The 21,055-nt window shown below is 45.9% G+C and overlaps 1 protein-coding gene across 1 annotated transcript in view; it reads left to right on the top strand.

Moving 5' to 3' along the window:
- Positions 1 to 21,055, top strand: part of LOC135193198 (neuronal acetylcholine receptor subunit alpha-7-like) — a 106,591-nt gene that overhangs the window by 52,200 nt on the left and 33,336 nt on the right. Inside the window, exons 3-6 of the mRNA XM_064176742.1 lie at positions 6,402 to 6,446; positions 10,380 to 10,489; positions 15,976 to 16,055; positions 19,633 to 19,800. Of these exons, the coding sequence (XP_064032812.1) occupies positions 6,402 to 6,446; positions 10,380 to 10,489; positions 15,976 to 16,055; positions 19,633 to 19,800 (403 nt within the window). The remainder of the gene's footprint in view (positions 1 to 6,401; positions 6,447 to 10,379; positions 10,490 to 15,975; positions 16,056 to 19,632; positions 19,801 to 21,055) is intronic.

The following is a 21,055-nucleotide window of genomic DNA, read 5'->3' as shown; positions in this document are numbered from 1 at the left end:
GCTTGAAATAGTAGTTTGTGTCTAGTCCTGTTTATTGAAATACCTGCTGGCTGACCCACAAAAGACATGGATGACTCCCTGAAGAGTATACAAGCCACTTACATAGCATGTGTGGATGACTTGGGATTTGAATGGAAGACTGGCTGGTTTTGGATGGTGACATAACATCCTTTCCCACAGGAACCAAGTGTGTATGTCAGTTCATCCAAGCAGTCAGAGAATAGCACTGTGCTGAAAAGCCACATGAAGCCCTCTGACCCAGCTTCTGGGCTCTCCATCAGAAGGATCTGTGAAATGTTTGGACAATGATGGTGTCTTCACTCTTCCCAGACACACCATAGCAGAATGGGGACAAGAAGTCCCTGAAATTTGATGGGTCTTTGATGAGGGGTCCTTGTTGAGGGACTGAGGTCAAACAGTCTCAAAATTGGTGCTGCAGACAATAATGCCAGACACTTCACAGCAGTTCCGATGTTCAGGTGCTTCTGAGAGTCTGCATCTTGGAAAAATAAAACTATTTTTCTGAGGCAGGTACTCACAGCCTCAGGTCACATCACATCTTCAGGGCAAAGAACATGCGGGATTTCTTTTCCTCCACAGCTGCAGTGTAAACTGGACAACGTGAGCAAAAATACAGGTAAGGCACAAATCTCAGCCACCAGTTGGTGCGTAAGTGTGAGGGATGTCTCCTCTGATGCCTTGGCTGACAGCAGAAACTGGCATTTCTTCCCTTGCTCCTTCCTGATAGCTTAGCACTTCCTGCAGAGGATTTTTCACGCTTTTCCCAGAAGGCTCTTCAAGGGATGAGAATTCTGTGGGTTGTCAGAGACAGTGGGACTTGGCAGTCTTATGCTGTTACTCAGTGCAAAGTCTAAAGACAGACTAGGTTGCTTGCTCTCAGCAAACAGACATGTGCCTCTCCATGATAGGACAGAGACCAAGAGGGATGTCCTCAGAGAGAAGCCAGTGGCAGCAGGTATGGATGCGGCTCAACCTTAGGTGCAAAATGCTGAAGAGACATTATCTCCAACCATTCACAGTGGCAGCAGGTATGGATGTGGCTCAGCCTTAGGTGCAAAATGCTGAAGAGACATTATCTCCAACCATTCACAGTGGCAGCAGGTATGGATGTGGCTCAGCCTTAGGTGCAAAATGCTGAAGAGACATTAGCTCCAACCATTCACATGAGAAAAGGCCCAAGCAGCAAAATGAGAAAAGCATGTGGACATGGGTGTTTACTTATGAGATCTTATCCTGCATCTCCAGCCTGATGAGCAAAGAAACACGCATCAGGAACTGGTGTATGCTTTTGCGTCCTTTGTTAATCCAGTGTGTTTTGTATCTCTCCCAACATATCACCTTGATGATTTGGTTGGGACAACTATTTGATGAGGCAGGAATTATGCAGATGGAGTCATTTTTATCTTCATGAATGCCCTGCCCCCCAAACTATATGCAAAACTGGTTAAGTTTTATATACAGGTCCTAAATCAGTCGAGAATTATAGAATCATAGAATCAACCCGGTTGGAAGAGATCTCCAAGATCATTGTGGTAGTTTGGATGTTACCCTCCCCCCCACACTTTAAGAAACACCCAGCGAACTCAGTCGGGCTCTGGGAATATAAATGAAGCTATTTATTTACAGCTAGCACAATATACAAGCAGATATTTACAGTATATACAGTTATAGACAGAAATAGACAAATGAAAAGGTAATGCAGAAACACAGCTCCCCCCCCCAGAAACCTGAGTCTCCAGGAGGGGCTCTCAACCACCCCTACACCTTCCCCCTGCCCCTCTCAACCTTACCCCAGTCCTAAGGAAGAACAGAGGTTCAGCCAAGAGGTTAAGAAGCAAGGTTAGTGGCAGGAGAGGTTAGGGAGATGTAGCTCAGTCCGAAGCCAGAAGCAGAGTGAAGACAAAAAATGGCAAAAGTGTTATCTAATATTTACTTTCTTGTTCCCATTCCTCTCAGCGAGACTGTGAGGGAAGGAGACATCACAACTGTTTTCCTTTCACAGCCAATTATCCACTTTTTCTCACCAAAACATTCTAGCCTGCTTCGAACTAGCACAATCATCCAGTCCAACCTAGCACTCAGCCCTATCCAGTCATCTAGACCATGGCACTAAATGCCTCATCCAGGCTTCTCTTGAACACCTTCAGGGATGGTGGCTCAGCCTTTGATACTGTTCCCCACAATATTCTTGTAGACAAATTGGCTGCTCATGGCTTGACTGAGCACAGTCTCCTGGGTAAAGCACTGGCTGGACAGGAGAGCCCAGAGAGTGGTGGTCAATGGAGTCAAATCCAATTGGCAGCTGGGCACTAGTGGTGTTCCTCAGGGATCTGTGTTGGGACTGCTTCTGTTTAACATCTTGTGCTAGTTTGAAGCAGGCTAGAATGTTTTGGTGAAAAGAACTAGATCATAGGCTGTGAAAGGAAAACAATGATTATGTCTACTCCCCTCACAGTCTCACTGAGAGGTATGGGAACAAGAAGGAAAAACATTAGATAACACTTTCGCCATTTTGTCTTCACTCTCTGGCTGGGCTCTGGCTGAGCTGCATCTCCTTAACCTCTCCTGCCACTCACCTTTGCTTCTTAACCTCTTGGCTGAACCTCTATTCTTCCTTAGGACTGGGGTAAGGTTGAGTGGGGCAGGGGGAAGGTGCAGGGATGGTTGAGAGCCCCTCCTGGGGACTCAGGTTTCTGGGAGGGCTGTTGTGTTTCTGTATTACCTTTTACCTTGTCTATTTCTGTCTATAACTGTATATACTGTAAATATCTGCTTGTATATTGTGCTAGCTGTAAATAAATAGCTTCATTTATATTCCCAGAGCCCGACTGAGTCTAGCTAGGTGCTTCTAAAGTGTGGGGGGGCAGGGAACACCCAAACCACCACACATCTTTATTAATAACCTTGATTCAGGCATAAAGAGTGTCAGCAGTGAGTTTGCAGATGGCACCAAGTGAGGTGGCAGTGTTGATTTGAATGAGGGTAAAGAGGGTCTCCAAAAGCACTTGGATAGGCTTAGATCAATGTGTCAACATTAATAGGATGAGCTTCAACAAGGCCAAATGCCAAATCCTGCACTTGGATCACAACAACCCCAAGCAATGCTACAGGCTTGGGGCAGTGTGGCTGAAGAGCTGCCTGGCAGAGAGGGGTCTGGGGTTGCAATAGACAGGAGCTGAATATGAGCCAGCAGTGTGCCCAGGTGGCCAAGAAGGCCAGTGGCATCCTGGCTGGGATTAAAAATGCTGTGGCCAGCAGGAGCAGGGAGGTGACACCTTGAGTATTGTGTTTAATTTTGGGCACCACAATACAAGAGACATGTGGAGGTGCTGGGGCAGATCCAGAGAAGGGCAATGGAGCTGGGTAAGGGCCTGGAGAATAAATCTTATGAGGAGTGACTGAGGGAGCTGGGGATGGTTAGTTTGAGGAAGAGGAGGCTGAGGGGAGACCTCATGGCTGTCTACAACTTTCTGAATGGATGTTGTGGAGAGGCCGCTGCTGGCCTCTTCTCACAGGTAATTGGATACAGAACAAGGGGGAATGGCCTCAGCCTGAGGCTGGGGAAGTTTAGATTGGACATTAGGATAAACCTTTTCCTGGAGAGAGTGGTCAGGGAGTGGAAAGAGCTGCCCAGGGAGGTGGTAGAGTCACCCACCCTGGATGTGTTTAAAGGTTATTTGGATGTGGTGTTTAGGGATATGGTTTAGGGTGAATCTTGTAGAGTAGGGTTCTAGGTTGGCATTGGTGATCCTGAGGGGCTTTGCCAACCTGGATGTTTCTGTCATTCTGTAAATGGCTGCCAGTGTAGTCTACGACTGCAACATTTCCAACCCCAAACGCTGCAGACAACAGACATGCACTTCTTAGGTCATGAATGCACACACAGACACATGAATAAGTAGCTCAGTCATCCAGAGGAGCTGGGCACTGGCATCACCCCATTAACATCATGAGCCTGGCAAGTAACTTAATGAGAAGTGAGCCTGAGCCTAGGCCCATGTTTAGGCACTGGAGGTTCTCCATGGAGATTTGCTAGGCTAATATATTATTTTGGGTCTTGGTGAAGCTTGGTCTGTCTGTTCTTGTAGCATACTTGCCCTAAGTCTTTCTATCCTGTTGGTGCTTTCACATTTCCATTCCTTTATGCTGTATCCCACAGTCCAGCAATAGTGGGCTGCAGCTCACAGTGTTGGATGCAGATTTTAACATCAGCTTTGTCTGATGCCAGAACATCTCTGTTCTTCAGAGGTCTCATCATCCTTCTCATATAGCTAATCTCTGGGGTCTGCACAAGCTCTGTGCTTCTTTCTGGCTGTGGAAGAACAAGAATAAAACAATCAAACAACAATGTAATTAATTAAAGAAGAGTAATATTTCAGTAGTTTATTTCAACTTGCCTACAGGAAGGGGAAATCAATGCATAAGGTTGCAATCCAGAAGTAAACAGGTTGAAGGTATTTCTGCTTTGCAGTGGACAAATGAGCCATAGAATGTACCTTTGAACATGTGCACCAGAGAACTGAGCTTTAGTCAGAGGCAAAAATTGTTGTGTCTTTGGTATGTCTCTTGGCCAAGAATGTTTTTCTCAGAGAGTAGCTGCACTGGTCAAGCCTGCCCCCCAGCTACAGCATCAAAACCAAGGATGCACCTCAGCATGGAATGGCTTGCACCAGGAGATGGAGTGCCCTCTGGGGAGCTAGAAGTTAAATGCAGATAACGCTCTTAAAGTGAATAAACAGCTCCACTTTGATCTGGAAAGAGCTGGACATACAGCTCCATACATTCCTACTGATTCCCCCAGCTTTGGCTCCTGGGAAGTGTGAGGCATGCCTGTAGTGCTATGTGAAACAGTGCTAAGCAGGGATGTGGATCTGCTGAGAGTCAGAGCTGCTTCCTCATGTTTTCTGCGTGCTGGGTCTGAATCTACAGACACATATTCTGTCTGCATGCTGCATGAGCTCCCTCTCAGGCAGCATTTGTGTGCTTTTGCCATATACCGTTGTTTGGCCAAGGCCAGCCCTTCCTTCCCTTTCAGCCTAAGCTAAACAACGGTAGTACAAAAGATCTGCAATTCCAGCACTCTCACCATTGTTCTGCAGTGGCAGCAAATGCAACACAAAATCTTTCCAACTACTGCATGATGTGTGGTACTGGAAATCATCGTATTTTGACCAGCTAGGTAGTAGGATAAACTTCTGCTCTTGCTAAGCAGTCTGATTGTCTCCAGCAAAATAAGAACAATTACCTATTATTTTAAATTCTGTTGTTGATAATTTATGATAACCATACAAGATGTGCAGGTTGAAAAGACAGAAAGAGATATTATTTTCTGGGTAGTATAATGCATTTCAATGTGTTTGCACTCACCAAGACTATAATATACTCTAGAAAATTTATGTGGGGTTCTTTTTTTGTTTTTGTGGGGTTGGTTTGTTTGTTTTACCCAAAGAGTGTGAGTTTTCTAAAAGAAATAGAAACGCTTCTACTGGTAATGCAATTATACTTTGAGTCTCATTCTCTCCCTTCCCTTCCCTTCCCTTCCCTTCCCTTCCCTTCCCTTCCCTTCCCTTCCCTTCCCTTCCCTTCCCTTCCCTTCCCTTCCCTTCCCTTCCCTTCCCTTCCCTTCCCTTCCCTTCCCTTCCCTTCCCTTCCCTTCCCTTCCCTTCCCTTCCCTTCCCTTCCCTTCCCTTCCCTTCCCTTCCCTTCCCTTCCCTTCCCTTCCCTTCCCTTCCCTTCCCTTCCCTTCCCTTCCCTTCCCTTCCCTTCCCTTCCCTTCCCTTCCCTTCCCTTCCCTTCCCTTCCCTTCCCTTCCCTTCCCTTCCCTTCCCCTCCCTTCTCTTTCCTCTTCCCTTCCCCCTTCTCTTCCCTCTTCCCTTCCTCCTCCCCTTCCTTCCCCCTTCCCTCTTCCCCCTTCCCTCTTCCCCATTCCCTTCCCTTTCCCCTTCCCTTCTCTTCCCTCTTCCCTTCCTTCTCCCCTTCCTTTCCCTTCTCCTTTTCCCCTTCCCCATTCCTCCTTCCCCCTTCCCCTTTCCCCTTTTCATTTCCCCCTTCTTCTTTCCCCTTTTCCTTTCCCTCTTCCCCTTTTCCCTTTCCCCTTTCCCTTTCCCCCTTTCCCTCTTCCCCTTCCCCCTTTCCTCTTTCCCCTTTCCCCTTCCCCTTCCCCTTCCCCTTCCCCTTCCCCTTCCCCTTCCCCTTCCCCTGTCTTCCCTTCCTTCTTCCCCTTTCCTGCTTCCTCCTTCCTCCTTTCCCCTTCCCCTTCCCCCTTCCCTTCCCTTCTCTTCCCTTCCTTCTTCCCCTTTCCTGCTTCCTCCTTCCTCCTTTCCCCTTCCTCCTTCCCCCTTCCCCCTTCCCTTCTCTTCTCTTTCCCCTTTTGTTCAAAGGATGAGAAGAATCAGGTATTGATCACAAATGCTTGGCTGCAGATGGTGAGTAAACTGTTTCAATAAAGAAAAAAAGACCTTTCTAACAGCAAATCACTATGTGTGATTTCTTAGCTGAAGAACAATATTAACAACCTTAAACTTGTCATCCCAGGCATCCTGCACTAAATGACTTCTGGGAAAATCCCCACCTATATCTGAATCAGGCGGCCAGGATTGCCCTCATGGAGGGCAGGGCTCAAAGATCCCCAGCACTTGTCCCCAGACATGGAATTGATACACAGGTGCTTCACTTTGACAGTGGAGATGTAATGGAGGGGTAATTAATTGTGAGATGGTATTTTTTCCAAAATGAATACTGTTTATTAATTTTGGTATTCAAAACTCTCACCATCCCCCCTCACTATTTTTAATAACAATTAGATTCTTTTGCAACAGTCATGGAAAGCATTACATAAAGGAATAACTAGATCTAGAGCAAATAACTAGCAATAATACAACATCAACTCAATTGAATTTGAGGAGAAGGTTCACTTGTCCACTAGATGGACTCAAGGAGCTCCTTTCTGCTTTAAGGAAGAAGTCCAGCATTCAATTAAGAGTTTATAGAATTTTGCTAAAGAGGCTTTGAGTATTTACTCAGAAGGCTAACTACAGCTTCAGATGGTACCCAAAACGCTTTCTATCGGTGTCTTGTCAGCTGCTGAGGCTTCTGGTTCTTCCCAGGCTTCACAGGGTGTTGTGGAAAAGGATGCAGGTGATCTTTGACCTTATCCTGGCTCCTTTGGATGATCTATGTGTCCCTTCTAGCAAGATGTCTTGCAATGTGCAGTCTATGCAGGCTATGAAAGCCTATGATGAGGAAGCATTTATGTCTATTCCTGGTAAACTCAAAGCAGGCAGTTTCCAGGCAGACAAACCCAAAGTATTAGGGTTTGTTACTTTGTGAGAGCTAGCTTATAGCTTAGCATAGCATAATGCTGCAGAAGGCAATGGCAAAATCACTGCCAGAAGCAGAGAGCACGTTAAGGCAGAGGCAATGGCAGTAACAGCAGCTAACAATAAGCAAGCAGTGGCAGTAGCAGCAGCAGGCAAGCATGAATACAACAGCAGAGCACATTGAGTCTACCTGCTCATCTCCTTTATCAGTGTAGCCTGAGACTTAATGGGCCTTTGGACACAGAATAGCCAATCAGAATGGCAGTTATCCAGGCTTAATCATATTAGGTGAAGTCACAGGCTTACTTTACCCAAATTTGGGAAAAACATAGGACTTGCATGAGGCAGGCACAAGGCAAATGTATGTACTTTGTTTACCACAGGATGCAAACAGGAGTAAAACAAGCCAGGGCAAGCCAGTGGCTCAGGTTCTTTGTCCTCTTTCCCACAGTTGCTTCTCCCCACAACAGAGAGAGGGAGTGCAGAAAAACATGTCTGTGCAAGCCAGAACATGTTCAGGCCTATTTGGCCAGTTTAGGAGACTGCTCAGCCTCTTGAGGAGACCAAGAACCACAAGTGGCACCATGAACATTGTTTTCCCTTCTGTTTTACAAAGCTGCTTCATAAATGTTCTTCCTCCATCTTCTGTCACCTGCTCCAGATGAGCAGTGGCCAGCACCAGCCATGCAGGATAAGTAAAACTGATCTTCACTGAGGCTTTTGGAAGAGGCAGTTTCCATTAAGTCTGCTGCTGGCTGTGTAGGGCAAGAAATACAGCCCCTTCTTATGGCATGTAAAGCAACCTCTTTAAAGGCTTGCACTCAGTAAAGAAGCACATCTAGAGGGAAACACCTCTGGGATACCTGAATAGTTGAATTAATTATGCTTTCACATTAGCAGCCAAAGGCTGTCTCATTTTAATGGGTGCAGCTGAACAGGCTGTTTCTTCCTCAGCTACCTGATGGGATTTGCAGCAGAAATTAGTTGTTTCCTACTACAAAAACCAACCTAGACCAACCTAGAGGACTACAAGATCATTAAGACAGAGCTTGTGGGTCCCTTTGCAGAGATATTCATCTGATAGATGTTTCCCTTGCATGTCTCCCACAGAGTATTGCTCTAAGTCACAAGGTTCAGCACAAAAGCTGTGCAGCATCTTTCTTGAATAAACTGTGTTGAGATGGAGGAGAGATCAGAAACAACCCCACTGGGTACAAAGTTCACTTATTAAGAGAATCACCTATACTTGTTAACAAACTAAATTATTTCCTCCAAAGAAGAGGTCTCAGGACTGCAGCCCACATACTGCTAATGATAACCAAGTCATTCAAACCACCTCAGCTCAGAAGCAGTGTACTTCATGGCGGTGCACACTGACTTTTGCTTCTGACAGCCCACTATGAGAGGTTTGGAGTGCCTGGATTCAGGTCTAAAGGTATAGAGGTTAGACCTTAAATTCAATTACAGCTCACAGCATTAAACCACCACACTGCAGATTCTTTAGTATGCATGCCAACATTTCTTAATAATTAAGGCCAAGCACTGAACTGTTGCCGTTGTGTCATGGAGGGAGATTCTCAGTACCTACGCTGGTTTTGGTGGAGGGGAGAAATTAATTGGGGTGAGATAATTTTATATAAAAATATCTATTAATCTCAATATTCTGAATTCTCATCACCCCAGCCACTGAATATTAATATTAAAGGTCGGTATACTGTTATGAAAGCAATCTAGGATAAAATATGTTCAGGAACTTATTAATTAACTAGCAAACATTCAAACTATGAACAGAGAGAGGAGTTTTCCCTGCCACTTAATGCCATTTGGGGTCTTTATGCTATTTGCCCAGCAGAGCGGGCTGGAGCTGATTCTGCTCTATGGCAGAGGCAACAGATATTTACAGAGGTGTTAAAGCTTTTACTCACAATTCTTGTTAATTATTAATCACCCTCCGGGATCATGTCACAGCCTATACAAATGTCCAATTCTCCAGGGTCTTTGCCTGTGGACTCTGAGGCTGGAATCTTTCCGGCTTGAGGGGAAAGGATAAATCTGCCCAGCTTCTGGGGAAATAGGTTTCTGACCTTTTTCTCCTGGCGAAAATGCGATCTCTGCCTTTGGTGCTGCTGGCTTCCTTCTGGATGCTTCTGTCCAGGAATTCTCAGCTGGCAGGATTTCAGATATAGGAGGAGAATATCGTGCTGTCTCTGGCACGGTTGTCACAGCTAGCAGGCCATGTGTGTGTGCAGACATTCCAGGGTCTGCTTCCTGGTTATTATCAGCGGCAACGGCTCTTACCAGGCAATAATAGGCAGCAGGCATGCAGGATGTGCGTGGCTGCTGGGAGTCTGTGCTCCGTAGGTAAATGCAATACAGGATCTGGTCCTGATAACACGGTGGCATGCAGATGTGCACAGTTGGCTTAGGAGACTATAGGCTCCTCATATATATATTATAGGCAGGCTTAAATGAGCTCTGCATCTAAGGTAAGCAGGCAGGTGAGCTGCGAGTAGGTCAAAGCAGGAGGTCTGGGCCTCTGAGCATCGGAGCTATGCAATGGAGCCCGAGCATGGGGGTCTGAGTGGCTGAGCTAGCAACATAGCTTTGTAGCAGCTGAGCCTAGCTCCAAGTGAGGGTCCGAACATGTTGTTTACCTGTGCACCCCTATTTATTGAATGTGGGCCGAGATTAATGGCCCCTTGGCCACTAGAATGACCAATCAGGTTGGCAGTCAGCCAAACCTTACCATAATAGGCAAAAGGCATTTGCCTGGACTTTCCCACATATGGGGATCACATGGACTTACCTCAGGGAGACACGAGCTGAGTGTGTGTGGGGCTTACACAACCTGTTTACACCCAGGGGTCCCGGCAGAAAAACATGTCCAGGCAAGGCAAGGCATAAACAAGCCTCTTTTTGGGCCTACAGGCCTTCCATGACACATTGCTACTGGCAACGTCCATTCTGTTCCTGTGATATGGCAGACATTTTAGAAGTGTTTTACTAGCTCATATAACCTGCCATGTGTATTTCCAACAGCACTGGGTTGACGTTTACTTGTCTTGGGATCAGTCTGAATACCCAGGGGTGCAGAACCTGCGATTTCCAGCTGATCAGATTTGGGTACCGGACATTCTTCTGTATAACAGGTAAGTAAGATGGGCAATGGCTAGTGGGAGCCTAGGACTAGAGCATTAGGTTCTGGAAATCAGCCGTGCTTCACTGTTATTCCGTGGCTTTTGCCATCTGGGATCTGGCTCTTTGAAAGAGTAGCGGTTAAAGTGAACAAACACGACTTAGATTTTAATAGCAGCCAGTTCAAGTCTTCCTCACTGCAACTTACCTTCCCCCCAGTGAATGCAAAGAGAAAACAATCCATATGCTCCTTAGAATTACCATGGCTCTCCTGGAAAGTTATTGCCATATCTCTGCTATAGTGCTCCTACCTGAGCTAAACAGAGAGATTTGATTCTCACTTCCCTTATTCACGTTTCATAAATCTCTCCATTGTTCCTTTTCCCCTGTGAACACTCTCTAATCTCTTTTCCACCTCTACAGCTGAACCTAGCCAGCAATTCTGCAGTGTTGAATGCTGTGGGAGGTCTCTAGAGAGATGTTTCCTTCATGCTTTCCAGGAGTAGGAGATTTTGAGTTTGCTCTGAATAACACCTTAATTTCAAATTTGTTTTTTGATCTATTGCAAACAGTAGATGCCTTCCTGTTCTACCAGGTTTTCACTGGTGCATCTTTCTCTGGCTGTTTTAAGGGTTATACTTTGCTATCATCCTAACTGAATTTCATTCTGCTGCTTCCTTCAATCCACCAAGATCCATTTGCCATACCCAGGCCCTCACTGTGAGATATCTGAAAGAGGCTTGGAGTGATCTGCATTGTTTAAGTGTTCTCATTTACTCCTTACACTCTCTATTCCTTTTTAGTCTGTAAAAATGAGTCGTATGGTCTGGTTCACAGAGCTGTAGCTAATTTATAAGAATATGGTGTGACAAAGACATTATGAACCTGATCTGGACAGGCTGGGTTGATGAGTCGAGATCATTTCTATGAGATTTAAGATGAGATGGTTTGGGCGTTCCCTGCCCCCCTACACTTTGGAAAATCACCCAGACTAAGATGAGCAGCTCTGGAAATTGAATGAAGCTTGTATTTACAGCTTAGCACAATATACAAGCAGATATTTACAGTATATACAGTTATAGACAGAAATATACAAGGTAAAAGGTAATACAGAAACACAACAGCCCTCCCAGAAACCTGAGTCCCCAGGAGGGGCTCCCAATTGCCCTTCCACCTTCTCTCACTCCCCTGCCTTACCCCAGACTTTGCCTTGTACCCCAAGGAAGAATGGAGGTTCGGCCAGAGGGGTTAGGAAGCAAAGTGGATTAATCAGAGAGATGGAGGGTGAGGTTAGAGAGAAGTGCAGCTCAGGCAATGCCCCAAGAAGAAATGCCTTGTTTATGTTTGGATTCTTGCTCTTATACATCTCAGCAAGCCTATGAGTGAAGTAGACATCACCATTTGTTTTCTCTTTCACAGCCTGTGATCTAATCCTTCTCATCAAAACATTCTAGTTAGGCTCAAACTAGCACAGCCAAGTGCTGGGTCCAGCACTTGGGTCACAACAACCCCATGCAATGCTACAGGCTTTGGGATGTGTGGCTGAAAATCTTTCTGGCAGAAAAGGTCATGGGAGTGCTGGTTGACAGCCAGCTTAATATGAGCCAGCAGTGTGCTCTAGCATCCTGGCCTGGGTCAGAAACAGCATGGCCAACAGGAGTGTAGAAGTGATTGTGTCCATGTACTTAACACTGGTGAGGCTGCACCTCAAATACTGTGTTCAGTTTTCATAGCATCATATCATATCACAGTATCATCAGGGTTGGAAGAGACCTCACAGATCATCAAGTCCAACCCTTTACCACAGAGCTCAAGGCTAGACCATGGCACCAAGTGCCACATCCAATCCTGCCTTGAACAGCTCCAGGGATGGTGACTCCACCACCTCCCCGGGCAGCCCATTCCAGTGTCCAATGACTCTCTCAGGGAAGAACTTTCTCCTCACCTCCAGCCTAAATTTCCCCTGGCGCAGCCTGAGGCTGTGTCCTCTTGTTCTGGTGCTGGCCACCTGAGAGAAGAGAGCAACCTCCTCCTGGCCACAACCGCCCTTCAGGTAGTTGTAGACAGCAATAAGGTCACCCCTGAGCCTCCTCTTCTCCAGGCTAACCAATCCCTGCTCCCTCAGCCTCTCCTCGTAGGGCTGTGCTCAAGGCCTCTCACCAGCCTCGTCGCCCTTCTCTGGATACGAGAAGGGCCACTCGCTACAAGAGAGACATTGAAGTGCTGGAGCATATCCAGAGAAGGGCAACAACGGTGGTGAAGGGTCTAGAGAAGATGTTTTATGAAGAGTGGCTGAGGGAACTGGGATTATTTAGTCTGGAGAAGAGGAGGTTGAATGGAGAACTCATTGCTCTCTACAACTGCCTGAAGCAAGGTTATAGTGAGGTGAGGTTGGTCTCTTCTCCCAAGCAACTAACAACAGAGTGAGAGAAAATAGCCTCAAGTTATGCCAGAGGAGGATAGGATATCAGAAAAAAATTCTTTACAGAAAGAGTGAAAAGGTTACCCAGGGTGGGTGGTGGAGTCACTATCCCTGGAGGTGTCAAGAAACCATGTAGACACAGCACTTCTGGACTTGGTTTAGTGGCCATGGTGGTGCTAGGTGGATGGCTGAACTCGATGGTCTTAGAGGTCTTTTCCAATTGAAATTATTCTACAGTTCTGGAGGTTTAGATTATCTCACCTGACTCCTCTTAGTCAATAAGACTGACTGACTGCATGGCCAGCAGACTGAGGGAGGTAATTCTGCTGCTGTGATCTGGTGAGACCTCACTTGAACTACTGTGTCCGGCTATGGGACCCCCAACACAAGAAAGACATTGAACTGCTGGAGTAAGTCCAGAGGTGGACCACGAAGATGATCAGAGAGTTGGAGCATGTCCTCTATGTGGAAAGGAGGGCTGAGACTGTTCAGCCAGGAGAAAAGGAGGCTCCAGGAAAACCTTGTGGCAGCCTTTCAGTACCTGGTAGGGGCCTACAAGAAAGCCAGGAAGGGATATTTTACGAGGGCTTGTAGAGATAGGATGAAAAGGAATGGCTTTAAGCTTGAGGAGAGCAGATTGAGACTAGACATTAGGAAGAAATTCTTTACAATGAGGGTGGTGAGACACTGGAAGAGGTTGTCCAAGGAGGTTATAGATGCCCCCTTCTTAAAGGTGTACAAGGCCAGGCTGGATGAGGCCTTGAACAATCTGGTTCAATGAAGATGTCCCTGCCCATGGCAGAAGGGTTGGAACTAGATAATCTTTTAGGTTTCTTTCAACCCAAACCATTCTATGAATCTTTGTGAACTACATTTCAATATATGAAGGGGATTTACAGGAAGGCTAGTGAAGGATTTAGAAAGGCTTTTAGCTGTAGCATGAGGGGCACTGGTTTTCAACTGGAGCAGGGTAGATTTGGGTTACACATAAGGAGGAAGGTCTTCACAATGAGAGGCATAAAGTACTGGAACAGGTTGCCCAGGTATGTGGTTGAGGGCTCATCCTTGGGGACATTCAATATCAGACTTATGTGCCCTTGGGCAGTCTGATATAATTGGAGGTGTCCCTGCTCACTGCAGTGGTGTTGGACAAGATGACCTTTGAGGGTGTTCTCCAACCTAATGCAGTCTGTGAATCTTTAAATTAGACTGATATGATGCAGCTGGCTCTCGACAGATCTTGTGTCCAATGTTTTCACTTCATTACCTCTGAAGTCAGGGTGATGTGTTTGTAATTTCACCTTAAAAAAATGAGACCAGAATTTTCTCTAAGTCACTAAGCCCTTCCTTGTTCTCCACCAGCTCTCACAAACAATTAATTGTTAGTGCATTAGAGGGTATGTAGGTTAGTCCCTTCATTTCTCAAGAGCAAAATTTCATCAGCCCAGCCAGCTGGAGTATACATTATCTACACCTTTTAAGCAGATCAGACTACGAGACCTGGGGCTCTTCAGCCTGGAGAAGAGAAGGTTTTGAGGAGACCTTGGAGTGGCCTTCCAGTATCTGAAAGAGGCCTACAGGAGGGATAGGGAGGGACTATTGACAAGGTCTTGTAATGATAGGAGGAGGAAAGGGTTTAAACTGGCAGAGGGGAGATTTAAAGTGGATGTTAGTAAGAAGTTCTTTCCAGTGAAGGTGGTGAGACACTGGCACAGGTTGCTCAGGGAGGCTGTGGCTGCTCCCTCCCTAAAGGTGTTCAAGGCCAGGTTGGATGAGGCCTTGACCAACCTGTTCTAGTGGGAGGTGTCCCTGACTATGGTGGGGAGATTGCAACTAGATGATCTTTGAAGTCCCTTCCAACCTAAACCATTCTGTGATTCAAAGATTCTATTATCTTTCCCTATTCTGCTCTGGATTCCTGTCGTTGTGCAAGAATTAATTATGGTCATCCACAGTTTGTGAGGGATGAAGCACTGAAGGTACAGGATACAGCAGCTCTCCACAGCCTGTTGTTTCCTTTCCTTCCACAAGAAGTAATGAATCTGTACAGTCCTTTGCCTTTTCCTTGGTTTCTTTAATTTACACTCATTCTTCACTCCATGTTTTGCCTGCTTTGTTTTGTGCTAGGGACAACAATGTGAAGGACTGAGGTCCCAGACTTAAGTAGAGCAGGTCACAGGAGGAAGAGAAGGTCTGAGTTTTTCCACACTTGGTTGTGAGAGAGGATTTGTAAGGTGGTGTTGCTGTGTAACATTGAACTGTACAGCGTCACCTGGGAGAACCATTTGTAATTAATCTCTTGTCAAGAGACCCTCTCAAAGCAACCCCCCAGGCCTCCTCCTTAAATAGTTCTTGTCCTTGTCCAACTCATTGATCCCTTACTTTTCTCAGAATTACTGGAATCCTAAGGAAACTCTCATTTCTTGGTCCATTTAATCTATTTTTTTTCTCTCAAGCATCTCAATTAATCTCCTTCTGCAAGTCCCAGATCTAAACCAAACAGTGGCTTCTTCCATTGCTTGAAGAAACCCTTGGCCCCTCTGCATTTTTAGAGGCTGTGGTATGGTTGTCTCAGGCCACCATTACTCTTGTAACAGACAGATGGGTAGTAGATAACTTAATTTACACTGTGAGCTGCCCGATTGTGGCAGCAGCCCCAGAAAGCCCTCATCACCCTTACTGTCTGGTCTTTGGATACACTTTTGCTCTTATTTTGCACTTTTGTATTTCTGCCTTCTCTCTCAGACTTCTGACAGCTCTGTCTCTTGCTTCTTTGAGGACACTGCAGCATGCAAACAGCACACCTGGCTGCATGCTAACACTATCTGTCTGAGATACTGACTGAGAACGGAATCTTCAGCCAGGTGTAGCCCCTGCTTACTGCAGAGAGGGTTTGACTAGATGACCTTTGGGGGTGCCTTCCAACCCAGGCCATTGTATAATTGTATGATTTATCCAGACATTCTGAGCATTAAAATCAGCCAGATGATTAATTTTTGTGCTAACAGTTTAACTCCAACATCAGCTGACTGTTTCTGCGATTCTTTCTGTTGTTGTTTTGTTTGGACTGTGTTACAGTGCGGATGAGAGATTTGATTCAACATTTCACACAAATGTGCTGGTGAATTATTCTGGATCCTGCCAATATATCCCTCCAGGTATGGCACAGAGAGAAATTTATTTGCCTAAAGCCAAATAAGGGCAAGCACTTTTCTTCATGAATGAATTTAAGGTGTTTAGAGGCAGTCTGTGGAAATTTTTCAAGCTGTGTAATTACGGAGCAGACCCATTGAAATAATTTAGGTCCCTTGTTGGTGGTGTATTTCCAACTCACACATCAATGAATCACTCTCCTGAGCAATTTGCTTAGACCATGGAGAGGCTCAGCTGAGGTGCTGTTTGCAGCAAGGTGGGGCAAATGCCTGAGGGAGCACAACAATGCACACATTCCATGTGCAGTCCGCTTAGCCTCTCCTTAAGAGTAGAGAGGCCTGGAGAGTGGAGAGTGTCACCATAGGAGACCCCAGGGGTAGCAATCTTCCTGTCAGGCTAAGGATAAAACTCCAAGTGAAAACACAAACAGCCAGCCAAACCTGACTGTTAGCCTGCTCTCCATCCGTACTACCGATTCAGTGTCTGTGGGCTCCAGCAGCTCTGCCCTCCTGAGACTCCATCTGGAGTACTGTGTGCAGTTCTGAAGCCCCCAGCACAAGAAGGACATGGAACTGTTGGAGTGAGTTCAGAGGAGGACACCAAGATGCTCAGAGGGCTGCAGCAGCTCTGCTATGAGGACAGGCTACAAGAGTTTGGGCTCTGCCATCTGGAGTAAAGCTTCAAGGACATCTTATAGTGGCCTTCCAGCATTTGAAGGGGACCTACAGGAAGGCTGTGGAGGGACTATTTGCAAGGTCTTGTAATGGCAGGACGAGGGGTAATGGGTTTAAAGTGGCAGAGGAAAGATTTAAACTAGATGTTAGAAAAAAGTTCTTTACAGTGAGAACAAGGAGCAATGGATGGAAGCTGCAGCACAAGAGGCTCCACCTCAACACAAGGGGGAATTTATTTACTGTAAGGGTCACAGAGCCCTGGAACACCCTTCCCAGAGAAGCTGTGGAGTCTTCTGCTCTGGAGACTTTCAAGGCCTGTCTGGATGTGTTCCTGTGTGATCTGAGATAGATTGTATGGTCCTGCTGTGGCAGGGAGGTTGGACTCGATGATCTCTTTGAGTCCTTTCCAACCCCTGACATCCTGTGATCCTGTGAGGGTGGTGAGACACTGGCACAGATTGCCCAGGGAGGTTGTGAATGCTCCCTCCCTGGAGGTGTTGAAGGCCAGGCTGGATGAGGCCTTGAGTGACCTGTTCTAGTGGTAGGTGTCTCTGCCTATGGTGGGGAGGTTGGAACTGGATGATCTTTGAGGTGCCTTCCAACTTAGGCTGTTCTATGGTTCTATAAATACACAAGTTACACCCACAGCTGCAGTGAGCAACCACTGCAACAGATGAGAAGTGTCCAAACTTCCTGCTGATATCCTGCTGATACACTGACCTCAAGCATACCCACAGGTCTCACCAGGGAACAAATAAGCCTTTCCAAGCATCTGGGTCTCTGTTGATCTCTACCTCCATTAAATTGTTCCCATGGTAACACTGGGACAGAACCATGGGTAAGGTTGCTCTCCAAGGAGCAATATGAGACAGGAATAAAATTGGCAAATATCAAATGAAGACTTCTCCATCCCTCCAGGTAGGGAGGTGATATGGAGGGGTGCTAGTGTGGGCAGATCAGGTGTTCTGCTTCTCTCAGCATACTACTAACTACATCATGAGAAATTGGTTTCTTAAGAGCCCAAGGAAAGAGTAAGGAGAGAAAAAGTGGTAAGGGAAATCCATTGAGTGAAGCACAGGAAATGCTTTATTATAGGGATTTAGCTGTTGCCAAACTACTTTGCAAAATTCTAGATGGAAAAAGTTGTTAATTAGCCTACTGACTGGCAATGAGGGCTCACAGAAGCAGCTAAACTGAGACACTGGGAAACAGAAGAGTGCAAATGTTGGTGTTCTCAGAACTGCATGAAAGCTTTATTTCCCATGATTGAAAGAAGGCTGCACTCACTGCTACTCTCCATTAGAGAAAGAAGGTATGTGAAGGCCAAGCAAAAAAGGAAAATAAGGTGACAGCTGTCTGCTGTTAAGCAAAGGAGAAGAGCCAAGACTCAGGAGAAATTGGGAGAAGTATCTCTATGTAACCTACAGAGATACCCATCTCTATGGAGGTCCAAAAATGCCAGCAGTGGTAGAAGTCAGACCTCCTAGAACACGAAGAGACAAATGTAGGGAGAATCCTGCCACCTGAGTGGCAGTGTTCGTGCAGGGACATGGTCTTGCACATGTGATTATGCCACAGTGTCCTCAGGCCTTTGCAGGAGCAGGCAACAGTGGTAATCAAGGATCCCACTTCAGGAGCTTTTACTTTCAGGAAGAGTGGATCAAGAATTAACTGCAGAAAAACAGACTGCTCAGTTAGTTGACTCAGAGCTGGGATTCACAGAAACAATTGTCATAGAACTGTAGGATATTTTGACCTTCAAAGGTCATCTAGTCCAAACCCCCTGCAGTAAGCCTGGACATCTCTAACTAGGCCAGGTTGCTCAGAGACTTATCCAACCTAGCCTTGAATATTTCCAGAGATGGGGCATCTACTGGTTTCCCACTGGGAAACCTGCTCCAGTGTTTCACTACTCAAACTAAGGTAGGCATACAGACAGGCTAAGGGCAGTGTTGAAGGTAATTTTCCAGTGAAGCAGAAGCTGCCTGTCCTTAACATAGTGCTCCTGAACTAGCCATTGTGGAATGAGCTGGTGAGGCAAGGTGAAGACTGCAAAGCTGCAAGCCCACAGAGGTAATGGTTTGCAGAGAAGAGCTCTGTGCAGATCATCTTCCTGACTCTCAAAGGCCTCCATGCTGCCAGGCAGCTGTGGAAGTCCCACAGCCATATCCGTGGTCCCAAGAACAAAGTTTGTTCTCTCAGTTGAATGTCAAAACCAAATCCAACTAACCAACCAAACAACAAAAAAAGAGGAAATCATTAATTTGCAACAACACACAAGTATTAATGTCCTAAACTGCTTAAAAAAATCCTCAAGTATTCGTCTCCTAAACTGTTTAAAATGCCACATGAAATAATGATACTGAACTAGACACATCAAGGGTACATTCAAGGCCCAGGTTAACATGTAGAAGACTGAAAACAAGCACCAAGTAGGGTTTAACATGAGGGTGTATTTTCAAGGGGCTGTGAGTCTAATGCAGGGTCTGACAAGGAATTCTTTTCAAAGAGCTTGTCAGCCTTCCAGCCACAGTGTAGTGACATCTATATACCCTGTGGCCCGCTCAGGCTGTGCAGCACTGCCTGTGATTTCCTGGGGCCAGCCAGCATCAGGAGACAGGCTGAACTACTCCTGGGTAGCCAGAGTCTCTTAGGCAACCTACAGCTGAGCTACTTCTGGGTAGCCAGAGTCTCTTAGGCAACCTACCTCAAGGGAATGGGAAGAATCTCCAGTGGTGCCCCAGGAAGCATTCATGGAAGTATTTCCTGTCTCTATTATTTGTTTTATTACCCCATAACTGCATCACACAGAATTTTGAAGAAAATTGGTCACAGTCAGTGTGAAAAAGAAGGGCAGAGATGAATTGCACCCTGCACATGCTTGATTCTGACTGATTTCTGTCCACAGGCATTTTGAAGAGCACTTGTTACATTGATGTCCGCTGGTTCCCTTTCGATGTGCAGAAATGTGATCTGAAGTTTGGGTCCTGGACTCACAGTGGCTGGTTGATTGACCTGCAGATGCTTGAGGCTGATATTTCCAACTACATCTCGAATGGAGAATGGGATTTAGTGGGTAAATTGGCAGGGCTCATATTTTCAGCAGCATAGCTTTCAAAGGTGCATTCCAAATGTATAGGCATTATCAATTCCAATGGGGACCTAAGAATCTATGAAATACAGATATCAGAAGTTTCTATGTAAGAGGTATGAAAAAAGAAAAGAGACAGCCTTTCAGCCACATTCTTTGAACTCTCTCTGAAAGCACTGTACTCTGAAGTTATTGCCTGTAACAGAGTACATGAAAGAAGTGTAGCTCCAATGCATCTGAGCAGTGAGGTAGTACCAAATTAGGATGCGTTTCCTGTGTATGCAGAGTAGTTTGATCACATTTCCCCTACCACATCATGCAGGAACTGATCAGTGTAAAGAACACTATTTCAGCAAAACTGGAATGAGCTTTTGCAGAGATGAGTGCCTCTCACCTAGAAAACCATCAACATGTCAACCAGAAATTAGCAACTGCAAATAACCGAGTTCAATATATCTCCCTTCCCTCCTGTGCATTGGAAGATAACTGTGTTTCTGAAAGAAGAATCCATGCTCAGAACTAGTTATTCAGAGTGAGCTGCTAGTGTGTTACTTCAAATTCATTTTATGTAAGGGGAAAGCAGTTTTCATGCACTCTTTTTCCCCATTCAAACTTTGAGAGACAGAGTGGGGAGAAGGAATTTGGAGTGCCCTACAACAGTCCACCCCAGTGGCAATGGACAGACTTGCCTAGGAATTCAGAGTGCTGGGTAATAACCTCTTGCAGTTCAGTGAGCTGTGTGTGCTATTTATAGGTTAGCCTTCCCATATACAATTCCAGCAATTAACAATATTTAACAGCACTTAACAATAGCTCAAACAATATTTAACAATGCTACACAGCTAAATAAGCAAATTAATTGCTCTGTCCCTGGCAGAGTGATAATAGAGCTCATGATAGAGCCTTAACTGCTCTGAGTCCATGGCTGAAGGTCATGCGTTCTGGGTCCTGCTGCCATCATCCACTGGCCACCCTGGTGATATGCCTCTGTCTCCTGTGCAGCTGGTTCTCCCTTTCCCACGTGCTGGTCAGGTACTGGTTGATGTGCCAGCATCTGGTCCTTGGCTTTGACCCTGTCCTGCAAGGAGACAAACTTTGCCTTAGCATGTAATAGCTGGACTATAGCTGGGGACAATCCACTGCACACTGACACACTGGGTCTTCCCATTGGCATCCAGGGCTTCTGAGGCATGTGAGCGCCTGAGCTTAGCCAAAGTCACAACCCCAATAGAGGGTAATT

The sequence above is a fragment of the Pogoniulus pusillus genome, chromosome Z, assembly GCF_015220805.1.
Source record: "Pogoniulus pusillus isolate bPogPus1 chromosome Z, bPogPus1.pri, whole genome shotgun sequence".
NCBI classification, from domain to species: Eukaryota; Metazoa; Chordata; class Aves; order Piciformes; family Lybiidae; genus Pogoniulus; species Pogoniulus pusillus.
Note: the sequence above shows the minus strand (reverse complement) of the source record. Positions and strands in the feature narration are given on the sequence as shown.